This window comes from Drosophila sulfurigaster, chromosome 2L (assembly GCF_023558435.1).
Source record: "Drosophila sulfurigaster albostrigata strain 15112-1811.04 chromosome 2L, ASM2355843v2, whole genome shotgun sequence".
NCBI lineage: Eukaryota > Metazoa > Arthropoda > Insecta > Diptera > Drosophilidae > Drosophila > Drosophila sulfurigaster.
In genome coordinates, this window is record NC_084881.1 from 7,781,759 (window position 1) to 7,799,661 (window position 17,903).

Sequence of the window (17,903 nt, forward strand, 5' to 3'; positions counted from 1 at the left end):
CCTGCAGTCAATTTCTATGTCTATGTGTATGTGCCTCACACAAAAAACCCTGTGCTACAAACACGTTGCTGTAGTTATTGCTAAAACAAAAAAGAAATCAAAAAACAATATGATTATAATTTGTTGTTCGTTCTTCTTTTATCCGTTGTTGCTTTTTGTGTGCAGCTGTTTAAAGCATTCAGAGCCCACATGACACCACGACAAAAACACACCACAGACAGACAACTCTCAACTTGGTCAACAACACTACTAACCACATACTACTACAACAACATTATCACACACACATTACTGCATGCTGAGCTGTTTTGTTGGCGTATGTTTTACTCCTCGGAGGCCAAAACTAATTTCATTCAATTTATTGTTTAATTATTTTATTATTAATGCACCCTTCCATGCCTCCAGCTCAGGACTCCAGCTGCTCTCGGTATCTGACTATGTTCGCAGCCCCTTGGGGGGTTATTTTGCTAAATATGGAAATTTCTCAAGGATCATTATTCAAACGCATTCAACTAAACATTGAAGCTGGCAGCGTCTGTTTACTATATTTCTCAAGTTATTCACACTAAGTACTTAGTTGGCCCACAGCCAGTCCAATTGCAGACTTTGTTTTGCTAGCGACAATTGTTGAGTTGCCACCCACATAAATTCTACATATATGTATATTATATGAATACGAATTATTACTTAATTTGGTGAAACTTCTTCAATTTCTCTCGCAACTTAAGAATCTTAAGCGCTTCCTGCAAATTATGAGAAAATTGCACTTCAAATGTTTATGTTCGATTCATTATCAAATTGATTATATCAATGTAGTCAAACAATAAAATGTGCAAGCTTTCATAAATCGAACTATAATTTACGAAGGTGATTTAGAGTTTCTAATTCAGTATACATACTATATATGCAATATATATTGTTAATTAGAGTCAACAGTCGACACGATTTAGCTCTGCCTTTCTGTCTGTCTGTCCGTATGAGAAACTTAGATCTCAAAATATAATAGATACAGTGAAAATTTTGACAGTACTTATTCTTGTCGCCCGCAGATTAAGTTTGCCTTACATTTTTGTCACACCCGCTGCTGCACCTGTGAATCGAAGAAACGAATAACATATTTTTAGGAACTAATTTTATGTGGCAAATGACGGTTGCTGCAGTCGGGTCTTAGCGACTTGACAATCTGGTATTTTTTGTACTCTATGGTATACTACGAATATAATAATATACCAAGTTTAACCTTCATGTCATTATTTATCTATATTGTAAAATATTCTTTTTAAATTTATAGATTGTTTTGCAATTACTTGATTATGATAAACACTTACATATTTTTTATATATTTTTTAAATTTTATGAGTTGAGCTTTTTTGCTCGAAACAGGCACACAAACTGCAAAGCGAGTATTTATCGTTATGGTTTAAGTACATACCGACTTCCTACACACAAACAACCATAATTATGTATGTGTATGGCAATGTGTGTGCGTGTGTGAATTTGTTTATTTGTTGTGTGTGTATTGATGTACGTATCTCGTGTACTACTATTGCAAACCTTTCAATGTTGTTTTGACCGTGATGTTTTTCTATCGTTCGTTTGTTTGTAACTCCCCACTGTGCCTCTCCCCACGTATTTCTATTACCGCTCTGTGTTTGTATGTGTGTGTGTGCGTGATGCGAGTGTTCTCATGTAACTGTAACTCTAACCGTAACTGTAAACTGTAACCATGTAAACGTAACCGTAAAACGTAACTGTAACTGTAACTACAAATGTATATGTTATGTGTGTGTGTGTCGTTAGGCAATGTGAACGGCGTGAATGTCATTGGCCTGCATCTGCACAGGCCGCCGATAACGACCTGCGCGGCCAACTGTCACACCCACACGCACGCTTATACCTACGCCCACAGTCAGAGCCACGGCCAAGCGACACAAACGAGTCATGGCCACAATTTGGCACATACGACGACGACGGCGACGCTACCCGCCGGCTCCTTAGCCAACGCCAACGCCAATGCCAATGCCAATGCCAACGCAATCGCCTCGGCCGATGGCTCCACGGCCACGACGCCGCCGCCGCCGCCACTGTCGCTGTCGCTGTCGCTGCCGCCGCCGATGCTGGTGTCCGCCGGCGCTTCGGGGCCCACATTCATCAGTTGTAAGTGTTGTCTTGTCGATGTCTTGTCCAGCGTTATTCCTCTCTCTCTATCTCTCTCTCTGTCTGTTTTTTGCTCTGTCTATATCGCTCGCTCGCTCTCTCTCTATCTCTCTGTCTCCGTATATTCTTTTTCACCCCTTTCATCAAGGAATATCGCATGCAATACCTTCCCAGCACGAAGCATGATATTTTTGATAAATTTTAGAAGCTGAGTCCAAATTTCATTTTAATAACTTTTATGGGCCCACAATTAGTGTTCGACCCACTGCGGGGCGGGGCGGGGCGGGGCGGTGAAGATGATACTTGGGGGCTTGTTAAAATTTATCGCATGCTATAAATTTGAGTGCTATAATTTTGTCACTTGAGTATTGAGTCAATAAAATGTCCAAAGTTTTTATGTTCGTTTTTTGCATTTTAAAAAAGCATTTCCCGTATTCCATTCACATGTCTCTTTGATGTCCTGAGTCCTGCCCCGACTTATGTTACATTTAATTTTAATTACAATTTTATTATGATAGTCAAATGCCTTTTTATGCCATATTTTCAAATGGCCAGCTTCAGCTTCATCTTGCCGAAACCTTCACTTACACAAACACACACACAATTTTTCAACATCGCCAAAGGCTTTACGTAGTAGAAAAGTTCATTTACCGTCAAACAAATTGAAAAACTTTTTCCATTTCGTCGTCCGGCAAAGCTGTGGAAAAATTGTGTCCAGAAGTAAAGGAGCAAAATTTGTTGCTCCACTCGATGTGGATGCTGTGAAACATGTCCAAAATTTTAAGCTCTTCAATTCGCTCACTTGCTTCGCTTGCTCGCTAGCTAGCTCGATGTGCATTTTAATTAAAACCAGTTGAAAGACTGCAGTCAATGAGTCAACAGTTAAAGCCTGCCAAGTTCTTAAAGTTCTTTCAGCTTTTACCATTTGCCGCCACGACTGATTTACTTTACGAGTGTGAAATTTCATTGGGGTTAACAAATTTCAAGTGGAATTTAGTACCGATAAGACAAGGAACTGAAAAATAAAAACTCATTTCATTTCAAAAGTAAGGAGCGTAGTAATTACATATTTGAAATTATCGACAGGAATATTTTATGTCATAGAAATTATTTTTTTAATTTCCAGAATAGATGGATGGATGAAGATTGCTCAATACAACTGTTTAAAGTTAGCCTCTTTTTACATTCATTTCGATTTTGATTAACCTAATAGACATTTTCATGTTTCCAAAGAGAAAAGCGTAGAACTAAGAAACTATAAATTGACCTAGCTTATGAATAGAGATACTTCTGATAGAGATATCGATCGGTCTACAATGAAGCTCAACTTTGGCTTTGATTGGTGGAATGATTTATAATTAGACATTTTAGTATGATCACAATCGGTCGAGACAATTAATGCTGCTATTAAAAGCTCAATTCGTCTAATAGGTGAAGGGCACTCCAGTTGTTTTTTTTTTGCAATGGGGCCGCGAGCTGTGGCTTACAAGTTTTATTTTAGCTCAAGTTTCAAATTTCACTTTTTGCTTTTAGCCCATTTTTTGGGGTCAGGTCTGCGACATCAAAGAGCATAAAAATAGCAAGTAAATCATTAGCAGGCAACACTTTAGTAGGCGTGAAACTGTGGCAAGCTTTACTAGCGACTTCTAGTGGTCATTAAAATGCGCAGTGCTCCACAAAATGTGGCACAGTGGTGCACACTTTCATTCAAACTGATGTCTAGCAATTTAAAATGAAAACTGCGTTTGGCCAGGCATACAGTAAACAGTGAACAGTAACAGCAAGAGCAAGAGCAAGAGCAACGGGAAGCGCAACTGTTAGCAAAGCACATTAAAGACACCTAAAAGCATTTTTACTGGGGCCAGAGAACGCATCCACAGTTACTCTCGCTGTGGCGCCTCCATTTATTTCTACACCCATTTGAGTGGGTCTGTTGCCTGCCCCACTTGCTGCGGTGCGTGCTGCCTGCCAGCTGCAGCGCAAATTAATTTCTATACCCTTACCAAATAGTCGCACTGTTTGGCCTAGCAATCTGTGCGTTTATACAGATATTTGAAAGTTAAAGTCTATTTATACCCCAAGTTGCATTAAATTTATTTCGCTTAGCTACTATGAAAGTATTTTGAGTAAGAGTATTTATACGTCTGTTATTTGTTCATCTTAGGAATAGCAAGTGATTACACGGCTTCCATCAAAGTGGTATAATAAAGCTATAGAACAGCAAAAGCACAAAAGTACACCAAGTCGTAAAGTTTTAGAGAGTAATAAGTCTATTTGGCAAAGACAATAAAATTGCGTTTAAAGAAAAAATAAATTTAAGGCAAGACAATCAAACCCAAACTAGAGTGAAACATAGCCGGCTATCGAGTTCGTAACTCGTTATATTTGAAATTGTTGCGTTCCCATGAAAACCAGCAAATTGAAATATTTTCACACTTTCGCCCAGCGATTTTGCTCATTTTAAGGAAATGTTGCAGAGCCCAAGTTTCGCAGTGGCTGAATTTTTAATGGCTTCCGGAAGTCAAGAGCCTGCGAGAAAAGAGAAAAGAAAAATTCGTAATCGTAGTTATAGTTGCCATTAAGAATTCTGTATGACTTGCATAATAAAGTAAATGTAATTATTTTAAACACAATATTTTTTGTAGTTAAAGGTTTGGTAATTCATAAATTTATAGAACAATTTTTATATATATTCTTTATATATCCCAATTATGTCCTTAAATTCCTGACAATTATTAATTTTTATTATTTTAACTAACGGCAAACAAATTGCTAGTTGTAGAACAATTTTGAATTTTTGCTGCACGCTGTTTGAGTGTCATTAAATGTTGTGCGATTCATTTTTTATATGACCCTTGAAACCTATTGAAAAAAATGTTGGTTTTGATTGCACACTTGTCCAAAAATATTATGCACATTTTCACTTTCGAGTAAAAACTTTTCTTTTCTGATGAACACAATATTAAGCATTCGGTGAAAAAACTGGTAAAAATGATTTTTATAACTTTTAGCAGTTATTTTTTAATTTTTTTTTGTTTGAGTGAAACTTTTATTAAAATATTATACGAGAAGCGTATAAAGCAAAAAAAAAAATGGAAGAAGAAAATTCGCTGCGTGCTTTTTTAAAGTTTTGCACGACCACGAAGGATTTGTGATTGTTTGCAATTCCTTTCGGCAAAGTTTTTGCCTTTCGCTTTAACTTTCGTCGCGTTACATTGTTTACTTTTGACGCGCAACTTAAACATTATCCTGGTTTTCTGGTTTGCCCTTTTAGCGGACTACTTGAGTGTGCCAGCGGTGCAGAGCCTGCAGCCGAGGGCGGCAACCACTGGACACGATTTTATGCTGCCTCTTCAGCCGAAACTTGTGGCGCCTCTGGGTGAGTTGATAGTAATTTCAGTGAGGCCGCGCCACAAACTTTTGATAGATAATTGCATTAAGTAGGCAGCGGGTGCCGGGGTGCCAGGCAGAATTGTTGAACCCACTTGTGGCCACATACGCGGGGCCCTTGGGGGCATGGCAGCAAATAGTTTCAGCGTCATTGTAGAGAATGCCTTTTCAAACGCTCGAACAAAGGCGTTCTCCAACTGCAGTCTGCAGGCAGCAGGCAGCGGGCATTGTGCATTCCTGTTCTGGTCCGTGTGTCCTCCGTAAAAGTTGCCTGCTCCCGGACACTGATAACACTTGGTTGTTTTCGTTGTGGTGGCTTGGGCTTGGGTGGGTCAATATTAGCACAGTGGGGAGCTTGCTTCACAGTTGCCTGCACAATGTGTGTGCCGATAACCCAACGCGTTGACATGCGCTTTCACTTCCGCTTCCGCTGCCTCGAACAGCTTGAATGGTTCCGACTCCAGCTCCGCCCTCGCCTTGCCTCCTTCACTCTGTCTCAGTCTCTGTTATGCTGTGGCGAATTAAAGTACTTGACATATTAAGGACATGTTTTTGAAATGCCTTCTCCACCCCCCCGCAGAACGCAAGGATCAGCATCCGCTGCAGCTAACCGCACAGAACTTGGCCTCGGACACGAATCAACTGTATGCGAGCCACGCCCACAAATCGGGCACTGTACTAAGCGTACCGCCCACACTCAGCATGACTCATACCCAGATGCCACCGGGCATGGCCAGCATGGGGCAACGGACACCGAATCTCAGCTATCGGGCAACTCATATCCATACGCATGCGCCCATCCAACAGCCGATACCGCAACAGTTTCATCAGGCCACCGCCGTGGATTGCAACATCAAAATCTCAGTGGCTGGCGCTGGAGGTGCGTCATCGTCTTGCGGTGATGCTGAGCTGATGATGGCTCCGAAGGTGACGCTGCTGGACGATCTGAGCGATGAGGTCAACTCGTCGACGGATGATTGTGGCGAGTGCTGCCTGGTCGATGACAGCGATACCTACGAGACGAGCAACAACAATGGGCCGCATATCAATCAGGATATCGAACAGGAGAGCGCTGGCGCCGAGGAAGACAGTGGCGACAGTTCCGGTGGCATTTACATAGGACCCACCCATTGATTTTCGGCCATCAAATGGGACTTTCCGTGCTAACAATGATATGTAAATATGTGTATGCATTTGTATGTGTATAGCTAGCCATTACTACGAGTAGTTGGACAGCATCCAACAAAAATCAACGGACCACTCCCATTTCCCTATCTTTCTTATGACTCTTATGACACAAAAAAACACAAGAAAAGAATAGGAAAACATGTTGTGAGCAAGTAATGTTGCTGTTTTGTTATAAATCTTTTATTCTGTCGAGACTAACAAGAACACACTTCCCATACACTTTTGTAAGTCACTGTTTACCCTGGTCATACAAATGATAGATAATCATCCTCCATTTCGACGAGTTCTTCATATAGTTTTTGGCTCAGCTTTCCTCATTGTACTGTAATGTGAAAACTTCCATTAATCATGGCATTTTCCTCAACAAAGGCTATTTTATTGTCTTTTTTGTTTTTGTCTCCAATGGTGACTTGCCTATATTCTATAGATATGGTAACCTGATCTCTGACCCCACAGCAATCTTTTAGGAAATCTTGTAAATATGTGCTGTAATTTTATAAATTTAAGAAACTTCTTAAAATTGTTTGCATATAAAAATGAAAACCCTGCAAGTTTTCACAAACCTTCAAATAATATTTTTCTAAATGGTAACCTGATTCCCCGCTGCTATTCAATGGGGAAATGTGCTCATTTAAAAGACTTCTCCAAAAAGAATATACAATAAAGTTCTTTAATTTTTTAAACAATATTTGGTAACCTGATTTCCGACAACTATTCAATTGACAAAAGCCATAAATATGCTTCCTAAAAAATATATGTACAAGTTTCTGTGTAGAGATATTTCCCTATGCAAAAATGTCTGTTCTGTATAGATGTTATAGTAACCGAATACCAAAGCAATTCCTTAAAGAAACACACTTAGTATGCGTTAAGTTTTGGCAAGTTTATTGAACTTTTTGACTTTAGACTCATAAATTCAAAAACTTAAATATTAGCTCTCTTCGTTCTCAGGCAGCTTAAGAACAACGAGAGTGAGTGTATATAATATTATATATTCGTATCGTAAACTTGTTTGCTCTTATTATATCATTTACTGACGTAGCCAGTTTAATAAATGTACGTTTTTGGGGTAACGCCCCCAACTCGAGACAAGCTAAACATGTCTTGGCCCTGCTCCATGCTCCCCACATTTGCACATTTGTGTTGTCCTTATAACTGTCATGTTGACAACTGTCATTGACAGAGATATATGTATGTACCCGTGCATAGCCGAGATGCGAGCATCTCTCTCTCTCTCTCTCTCTCTCTGTTTGTCAGTTTGTTTGTATCTCACACATCCGGCAGGGTCTGGCTATCTTCACTGCCAAGACAAACGGTCAGCTCCGCAGCCGGACAAAGCAAACATATCATCCATATAAACGTGTCCTCCACTTGCTGCGCTACGATAGTTTCCATTTTCAGACACGCCAAGGTGTTTATTGTATAAATCTTTGAAACTAACATGGAACTATAAATTTTAACACTTGAATAACCTGCATCAATTGGCATCCCGTACACCACCTCCTCGTCTCTCTCTCTCTACTCCGGACATCTCACTCCCCAGTGCCAGGAAGTTCAAATAAAAAGTGTGACTCGGAATCTTTATCTGACGCATTGAATGCCACCATTTCAATGGACTTACAAGTAACAAGTAAGGAGTAAGTCTGAACAAGACTGCTCAACTAGTGAATACCCTTGTGAATTCGATTCCTACTTGCCAATGTTTGAGCATCAGCTAAAACATACACGACCCTGCTTTCGGTGCAGTCAAATGTCAACAGGGTGTAAGAACTAGAAAGTCGACACAATGGCGCCGGATTCCATGGCATCTCTTCCTTTCACCCAGCTCATGGTGCGTATTCTTTTCGTTTTTAGCTGTGTCAAGAGCGACATGGCTGCAAAACTTACATACACACATACATACATGCACATATACATACATACATATATACTACATGAATACTAATGTAAATCGTAGCCCGATTCTCTCAATTTTGTGGTTTTTGTAATCTTTTTTACTTATGTGTCAGAAACTTCGTGTAAATATCCGTTTATTAGTAAAATACAAAAATAAAAAAGAAAAGAAAAGCGAATGAAATGAATATGCAGAAAAGAATATAGAATGAATAAAATAGAGCATGTCCATATTAACTTATCTGAGGTTCAAACGTAATTTTTGGTCCAATACTTATAGTTTTTGATGTGTGTGTCTGTGTATGATTAATAAATATTTGCAACATGGTTAAAATAAATAATAACTACCAAAACCAAACGAAAACAAAAAATTATAAATAGGTGTGTAAAAATTTGAGAAATATAAAAACTACATGTAAACATTAAATTATATGGTATACATTACATAGTACATTAAGTAGTTAAGAATAAATTGGTGGATATGCTCTAAAACTTGTTATTAAAGATTAAAAGTTTCAATTTAATCTGATTAAAGTAAAACAAATTTTAAATTTTAAACTATAAAATAAAAAAGTTGAAGATTTACTTCCTTTAAATTATATTGCAATGTATTAAGTGGTTTAGTAAGATATGAAATAATACAATACAAAAAAAACAAAACACATTTTTCAATCTTGTTTATGTCCGTGATATATATTTCTGTTTAAAGCTTTTATTCTCCCTCTCTATAATGTATGCAATAATGTTTACCTTTTGTGTAGGAACCAATTTTGTTGACATCTAAAAAAGCTTACAAAATGCCAACAATACATCAACATTTTTAAATTTAAGTGAATTTCAAATATATTCAAATGTAATTAAATTCGTTATTGCAAAGCAAATATTTAATTTTGATTAGAATCTCAATTAAATCAACCAACCGGGCAACCAGGAAGATGTAATATAGGATTTAATTGTGAACATAAAATTAATAAAGCAAATAAATTTCATCTAATCCATTTGCATGCAGGTAAATTAAAAAATAATTGTTAAAAAAAGATTTTAAAGTCTATGTAAATAAATAATGAAACCTAAACAAAGAAAAGCTCTAAAGCAAAACCGTTAAAGCAAAATTAAGAGAATTTCTAATGAAACATGAAGCTGAATTCTTGGTAACAATTCTGAAATTGTATTTCAAATTTTCCAACTACGGTCATAATCGAATTGTAATTAGGTTATATGCATATAATATATATTGTTTACGAGAAATCGAATCGAGTAAATTTTTAAATGTTAACATGAAAAACCATTTAAATTTAAATTAAGTAACAAATTGTGGTGTGTAAAAACAAATTCCAATTTTAAAAATAAAATAAAATTAAATTAAATAGAAATTTCTTTGAGAATACACGAACTCAGCGCTTGCAAATTTCATCAGCAAAGTAAACCAAACACGTTTTCTCCATACATATGGTAATTTAGATGGTAAACAGAGAAATTCAATTTTTTTGCTGAGACAAAGAGGACAAGGACAACGACAAAAGCAAGACAACTTCGCATACATAGTATCCCTATAAAATGGTACATTAGTTTTCTTATAAACTTCTTGTAATATACTAAATATGAGAAGTAGTATAAATCATATGAAAAAAACATTTTCAGATCGCAAGTGCTAAACAAGTTGCATAAAGTGAAATGAAATGAAAACTTACTTACTTGCATTTTAAGAGTATTTGATCTTCGACATTTTTTAAGACTTTCTTGTTAATTTTAAAAGCAAACACAACACCCACCATTTGGCCATTAACAGCGAATCAGGCAAGGCTCAGAATTATAGCCCTTATATGGCCATTTCGAAACAAATTTATGTGCGCCTCACTGTGTTGGGTGGAAAAAAAAGCTTAGGACTGCAAGTGATGGCCTCTAATGTAGACACTTCAGCACACGCACACATGCGTACAGAGCACACACACACACCGACAGACACATGGAGAGATATGTGTATGTAGATATGTAACCTAATATGGTATAAACCGTTTGCACATCAAAGCACAAATCCATTAGGCATAAAACCGCCAGGTGGGTAAAGGCGAAAAAATCTGAAACGGAAAGCGAGAAGCTTATCTATGTAAGTAAATGTCTGTGTGCAAAGTGTATGCGTATATGCGTGAGTGTGTGTGTGTGTGTGTTGGGGCTGTGTGTGTGTTATATGGAGCCCTCCCCAAGAGTGTGCTAAACTAAGCGATTGAGTGTAGCGGCGAGAGAGGCGACTGAAAAGCGAGCAAAAGATTAATGAGCAGCACCTGCCTGCAGACAAATTATATGGCATAATTCACTTTGAGCCCCATTCGCATATGCTACTTCTTATGCTCTGTGTTCTGTGTTCTGTGTCGCCATCATCTGGGTTTTCGGTTTCCCAAATCACAACTCACTTGGTCACATCTCATGCGTACACTGTTACAATGTGAGTACTTAAGTTCCACAATGCATATATCACATGAGCTCAATAAGGTTTAGATAATTGAACATCTAAAAAAAATAGTTCGATTACAAAGACAACTATATTTAATAAGGCGAACTATACCGAGAAGATAGATTGATATATGAATTCTCTGGTTAAACCTCAGCTTTACGTTGTTGACTTCAACAAAATGAAATACGAATTGTGCTGTGTAATCAAAGCTAGCAGCTGCGAAATAGGCTCTGGCCTACTTAGAAATGCAATACAATCTGTGAATGTTGTTTTACTTATTTTGTGATTGTTTCGGCACTGTTGCGTTACAAACACTTTTTGTTTTTATAGTCATTCGTGGTAACAATGATTGACGATGATTGAGCGCTACACACTCTCATATATGTTAACACAACCAGACCAACAGCTGCAAGTAACGTTCAGTTAGCAGCGGTGTTGACAGTAAGTTTATTTGATTAGGTTATTTTGAGTGTAATTCCTTTCAAGCTTCATCTAGAACTTTGAGTTAAAGGATCATATATATGTGGTCATATATATATGACTTTTATTTTTATTTTATAAATTATTAAAGGCAAAATGTAGATTGTCCAATCTTAAAAATCAACATCTCAAAATTGAACCAAGAACTAGAATAAAGCGAAATTTTAATTTAAAAATAAAATGTTTTTAATTAAAATTACCATTAAAATCTTGATTGAAGATTTTTGCAACCTAAAAATTTAATATCAAGATTGGTTGTTTAATGATTGAAATTAAAGTTAATAAACAAGTTTCAAAATTCAAATTATGAAACATTTCGTTATATGTATGTACATAGTACCAGAATATACCTATAATTCTTTTTTTAAAGAGAGGTACTGTCTGCAATATGACTGTTAATTTTTTAGATATACTCTACACAACACGAACGCTTCATTATGCAAATCCCTTTCATGGGCAATATATTAATTCTAATGACTTTCTTCTTGCCAATTTATGTGCCAAAATAGCACTTTTTGACCATAGACCTTCCGTGTTTGCTCCTATAAATGGCTGCCAACAAAAAAAAGAAGAAAAAAATTGCTAAGACCAACAGGAAAGTTAAGAACTTTATTGGCAGTACCCTCCGTTGTGCATTTTTGCGTTTTTTCTTGTTTTTTTTGTGCTGTGGCGTCCTCGTTGCGAAATTTATTGTTACAGATTGCCGAAATGGTGGAACTGAATGCATTGAGGAAAGCAAATTTCCGTTTGGAAGGGCATAAAAATCGCGCCGAGATCTGCAATCGCAATATACATTCCAGATAGATAGAACTCGCTGCGAGCACGGAAATGCGGGACCATGATTTGTTTAGTGCGGAGTGGTGTGGTGTGATGTGGTGAATACCAAAGGACTCCGCTAGTCTTCTGTGTCCGTGTCCACCTCCTCATGATGACGTCGTCTATTCTGTCGCATTGTGGCCATCTTACAGGCATTTACGGCTCGACGTCTCTCGCATTTGTACATGCGATATATATTCTTTAAGTTGCGTTGGATTTTGTTCCAGCTTCGTTTCAACTTGCGCAAATAGTAGTTCACATAATCCATGGTATCGGTCGCTTGGAGAACGAACCACAGAAAAGAGCCACTCACAAACGTTGTGGTTAAGGCGTGAAACCAATATTCCAGCTTCCATGGTATACAATCAGTTTGGGCCAATACAAAAAGCATCTTCCTCATTATTATAAACAGCAACAATTCTATAGAGCACCAAATAACCAGCATCATCATCTCCACCAAAAATATCCCAGCTACAACTTCGAATATCACCTGCCAGTGTCGGGCCACATGCATATATCGTTCCGGATATATGTGAGAGTCCCACAATAGGCAGAGTGTCGCCACAAGGAAAATCCAACTGCCCAGAGTGGGTGACGGCGAACATTGATCCTCTGGTTGTGCGAAGAAAAGAGATATTCCGAGTAGTTGCAATAAAGCAGCAAAATAAATGGATAATGCCTTCATGTAAATAAATTATGTCAGCAGAGCTATAAAAATAAGTTCTAGCTCTTGATATTTAATGACATTCTTAGCAATACATAACTAAATAGATTATTTTGTATTCCCAATGTGATGACAAATTCATATGTATTGAAACATTGAATTCAATATTTTATGCACTATATTTCAGTACAATTATTTTCGTTGTTAAAGTCCAACAATTTGTAGTGCCTTTTAAACTTTGTACATAGCCTTATCTTGTTGGGTTGTATCAACAGCATTCAGGAAATACAAAAGTAACAATTCATGGCACGCTAATATATAAAGCGGCACTTGCGCATTCCAATTGTTGTTCTGCCTGGATGCGAAATTCCACGTGCACTCCCACAAACAACCTCCAGCTAAAAAAACAGCAGCGGTCACGAACTACAAACACGACAGACTAACCTCACTCAACACGGATACAGAGTGAATGGGTCGTGGACCACATCTACTCCCACGTCCACTCCCGCGTCCACGCCCACGTCAACGTTAAAGCCCCTTGAGCTGAGTTACCCACAACACGAATCTAACGAAAATTGGCGATGCAGCAAGTAATCCACGCTTACTGTTGCTCCTCATATCAACAGATTTACAAAGGCTAACCAGTAAGGTAACTAAATTCGTAATAATAGGAATGTATTTTATGTCTTCAAAAAATCACCGAATGAAAATTGATTGACCAAACTGATTCGCCATTAGTCGTAAAATTGAACGCAAACCCATGTCTCATTTCTTTGTAGTTTGTGTAAACACTTTGGTCGTAGTTTGATAAAATCATCAACTTTTTCCTTAGATTTGAGCGAGTAAAAAGCAAATAATTGAACACGAAACTCGAATATCGCTCTGCTTTGAAATTATGTTGAAGAGGGTAAAAAACGGAAGAAAAGCGCTGTTCATCACTCTTTCTATAGATTTTAATTGTCAACCATAGGAAAATTTTTTCTGAACTGACACGTACAACTTTTGTACGACAACCAGAGATGTCCACCTAAAGGAATTGAAACAAAACTAGTTGCACAAAAGTTGAGGTATTAAAAGAAATGTTACTGTATAGCTAATATTCTTTAACTAGTATATTTGTTTCGAATTATAATACACGATATCTTTTTGAATGACATCCCAGTACACTTTAATCCTCTTTGAGGACACTAGTTGATTTAATTACTCCCTACTCCCTTTAAATCCAACGTATTCTAAATGCTATCAATTGGCTTAATTAGATGGTGTAATGTTCACAGTGTCTGGGAATACCAACCACACCACAAACAGACCCACATTACGTACTTATCGTCAATCGGTAAATGAGCAAAAGCTGCCATCAAATTAACATAACAGTTACCGCAATTAATCAATTGGGGTCCTGAGTAGCCCCGAGTAACCGTGACAGCGAGTGAAGGAGGCGAGTCGCCCAATTATCCAGGTGTGTTAACTGTGTTAGTCTGGTTAACTGAACTTGAATTTAAACATTTTAGGGGCCACGGGTCTGGCTAACTGACAGCTAAAGGTCGACTCTCCACACTCACACTCGCACTTTGGCAAACAACACAAACTCTCACTGTATCTGACATTTGAATAGGGTTCATTGTTGTCGGCTCTGTGCAGGCTCCCTGTCTGTCTGTCTGTCTGTCTGTCTGTTAGGCCAGGCTTGTCTATTTAAAAAATTGATTTGTTGTTATTTACATGCCGCATTATTTATCTACGATCTCGGTTAGAATGATGTTGCTGCTGCCTATCAGGCATTATCATTGTCAATGTCGGCATGTGCACTGCTTGATAATTGAGAGCCGCAGTAGGGTTTCCCTCTTTTTTAGCCTCTGCTCTTTGAGAGAGGGAACGGGAATCGAGAATTCAATTTGTAAGTGTCAATGACAGTTTAGTAGATGTCGCCTTTTACCTTTATCATTCCCACTCTTTCGCTCTTGGGCTGCCCATTTTTATTGGCATTTTCTCCATTGAACCGAAAATCCCCAGTTGATTTGCAAGCAACAAGTTGCCAGCCTGATGAGGAGTCAACCGGGATCGACACGTTGAAAGGGGTGGCAGGGCGGGAAAGCGAAAGCAGGAGGCGGATAGCAATGGATGACAAGGTGGCACAGCATGACTTTTGTTATTGTATGCGACGTGCACCGAAAACAGGACATGGATGTTAACGTATTTATTACCATAATTGCTACAGCGCAAAATGCAGAAAGAAAGACGCAAAGTCAAGAGCGACAAAGAGAGAGAGAGAGAGAGAGAGAGAGAACGTCAGACAGTCAGAGGAAGACAGCGTCTGATTGAAATATAGAGATTATGTGTAATTGAAACCATTCGTTTAGAAAAATCAATCAAAATTGTGTATTGACATTTAAATGGGTTGCCTTGGAAATAGGTGTTGGTGTTTCATTTGCTTGTGCATAGCACTGACTTGAATAAACGTTGAATTTCGACTCTTATTAGTGGTATATGATTATACCCGATACCCATAGAGTAGAAGGGTATTATAGCTTGGTGCCTCCAAGAAATGTATTAAGGCAGGCAGAAGGAGGCATTTCCGACCCTATAAAGAATATATTATATAATATATTCTTGATCAGCGTCAACAGCCGATACGTTCGAGCTACGATCGTCAGTCTGTCGGTCCGCCTGTCTGTATGAACACCTAGATATCAGAGACTATAAGAGATAGAAATATAATTTTTTTTCGACAGCACTTTTAATGTTTGTTCTTATTTTTTGAAAATTCCGCTCCCGCTCCCCCTGATTGCGATCAGATAAGAAATGTATTACGATGTATTATTATTTAATAAATTCTTTTATATGGGAAAGACTGCTACTACTACGGGTCTTAGTGGCTTTAGCTAACAATCTGATATTTTTTTGTATACTTTATTTTGAATGTAGTACTATATTATTATACCAATAATAGCCTTTGGTATATTTTTGTATTTATTTATTTATAATACCGCTCCATAGTCGTGTCAACTCGACTGTTGTTTTCTTACTTGATTTTATTAGAAATGTTAAGCAATTTGTTTAATGTGAAATAGTACACTTCAAGGAGATATATTTCAATTTAAATATACCCGTATTTCTAAATGATTAGAAAACCGCAATGTATCCGTATTGCGTTAAATCGTATAACTCAATATGAAGGCTTAGCTGGCTTGAATTATTTGAGCTAATCAGTAATTTAAAAGTCTTTCTTTGATTGATAATTAAAAGTATTTTCGCTTTGAGAAGCGCACAAAAGCGCTTTAATTATAAATGGTCACGTGCATTAATCGAAAACTAATGAAAATGAATAATATATTAGCTAATGGGAATTTAATGACCATAACGGCATCAGCTATTAACTGTGAAACAACTTGAAAGTGAGTGTGAAAAATAATTTACTCATCCCCATCGGAATGCTCGAGCCCAACTCCCTGAATGCTATTTACCTGAAGGGGAGCTCAGTTGATGGGGTTGTATCGGTGAAGTCATGCACTTAAATTGTTGGTACATATGTGAACTACTGTCTGTGTATACCATGTGTATGCATGTGTGAGTCTGAATGTAATTTCGCACGTGCAACTTTAATGAACTTTTCACACTCATTACACACAATGGGCCGCAGAGACAAGGTTCCGGAGAGTGCAACATGCACATTTATCCCGAACACACACACACACACACACTTCGTTTTTGTAACCGCACACAAGTTCAGTGCTACGGATATATATTTGGGAATACGCAACTAGGGATTACTTCGTATATTGTTGTTAAAATCCTGCTTGTGATATATTTCTTCTCTTCTTTTAGGAAGTGCATTGAAAGTTGTGCAAAGTATGTCTATTTTAAGGAAAAAATAGATGTAGCTATGAGGAAATTGCATGATATTTGCTTACTTTCCTCCATAATAAAAAAATATTTAGTATATCTAAAGGGTATTGTAAATCAGTTAAGCAAGATAAACGAAAAGAAGTGCAGTTTTGCTGTTGCAGATGGAGTTGTAGCAAATGAGATTGCGGTAAGAAAATTCTTGACTTGTCAAATCGTGCACATAAAACTTTAGCCGAAAGCTGAAAAGTTTTTCCCTTAACCTCACAAACGTTTTTCAACTTCCGTCCAATTTTCTGTAACTGGCAGCGATATATGTGCATGTCCTTTGGCTAAAAGACGCAGAGCTTCACACTGGCACTTGCATGCTTATTTGGAGAAGTAAAAAAGAAAATAAACCAACAACAAAAGTAACTGATAACTGGGTAAGAAAACGACAACATTGTTGTGTGTATGCGATGTGTCATAGAGTTACTATAGGACAACTTGCTGCACACGATGTGACCCCAACATCACACAATGCGGCACGTGATCTCGTGAGCATCTATCGGAACTTGTCAAAGGCGCCCATCAGTTCCGTTTGCATTTCCCGCTTCTGGGCTTGACTCTGCCTGCTGTCACCTCTCTGAGCCGCCAGCCAGCCGCCGCTGTTCTCGAGGTAAATTGAATTCGTGCATTTTTTTGTGCATCGCATACAAATTGCAAACCAACTGGCAGTGACGTTTACTTTGTTGTTTGAAGCCGTTCATACGCTCACCGAGGATGCTTGCGTGTCCGCATGATGCTTGTAACGCACAAAGTAAAGAATTTTATGTGGTTTATATTTTTAGTATACCTCATTAACCGCCTTAAGCGAAAAGATGTTGTGTGAGGCAATCCTTTCTATATTCTTAGAAATTGTTCTACCATAGAGTAAAGACCGTCATATTGCAAATATGTTAACGATAACAATTTGTAAATTAATATTGGTATTGAATGTTTTTGAGGAAAATATTAATGAGTTATGCAATTTATTGCTATCAG

General features: G+C 37.7%; 3 protein-coding genes and 1 long non-coding RNA gene across 4 annotated transcripts in view; 1 reads left to right on the forward strand and 3 right to left on the reverse strand.

Annotated features, from left to right (window-relative positions):
* The window catches only part of LOC133842248 (potassium voltage-gated channel protein Shaw), a 50,044-nt gene extending 40,083 nt beyond the window's left edge, over nt 1–9,961 (forward strand). The window contains 2 exon segments of the mRNA XM_062275286.1: nt 5,432–5,536; nt 6,128–9,961. Of these exon segments, the coding sequence (XP_062131270.1) occupies nt 5,432–5,536; nt 6,128–6,681 (659 nt within the window). The 3' untranslated portion in view covers nt 6,682–9,961.
* LOC133842257 (fibrinogen-like protein 1) overlaps nt 1–17,903 on the reverse strand; it is a 56,262-nt gene that overhangs the window by 18,151 nt on the left and 20,208 nt on the right. The window lies entirely within an intron of this gene.
* LOC133842274 (uncharacterized) lies at nt 9,874–11,295 on the reverse strand. Its single transcript, XR_009894378.1, has 3 exons — nt 11,192–11,295; nt 10,324–11,136; nt 9,874–10,178 (listed from the first exon to the last, which is right to left on the reverse strand). It is a non-coding gene; the product is annotated as an uncharacterized LOC133842274 (long non-coding RNA).
* On the reverse strand, nt 12,094–13,154 carry LOC133850662 (uncharacterized). Its single transcript, XM_062286804.1, has 2 exons — nt 12,183–13,154; nt 12,094–12,112 (listed from the first exon to the last, which is right to left on the reverse strand). The coding sequence occupies exon 1, from the start codon at nt 13,059–13,061 to the stop codon at nt 12,456–12,458; it is 606 nt and encodes a 201-aa protein (XP_062142788.1). The 5' UTR covers nt 13,062–13,154; the 3' UTR covers nt 12,094–12,112; nt 12,183–12,455.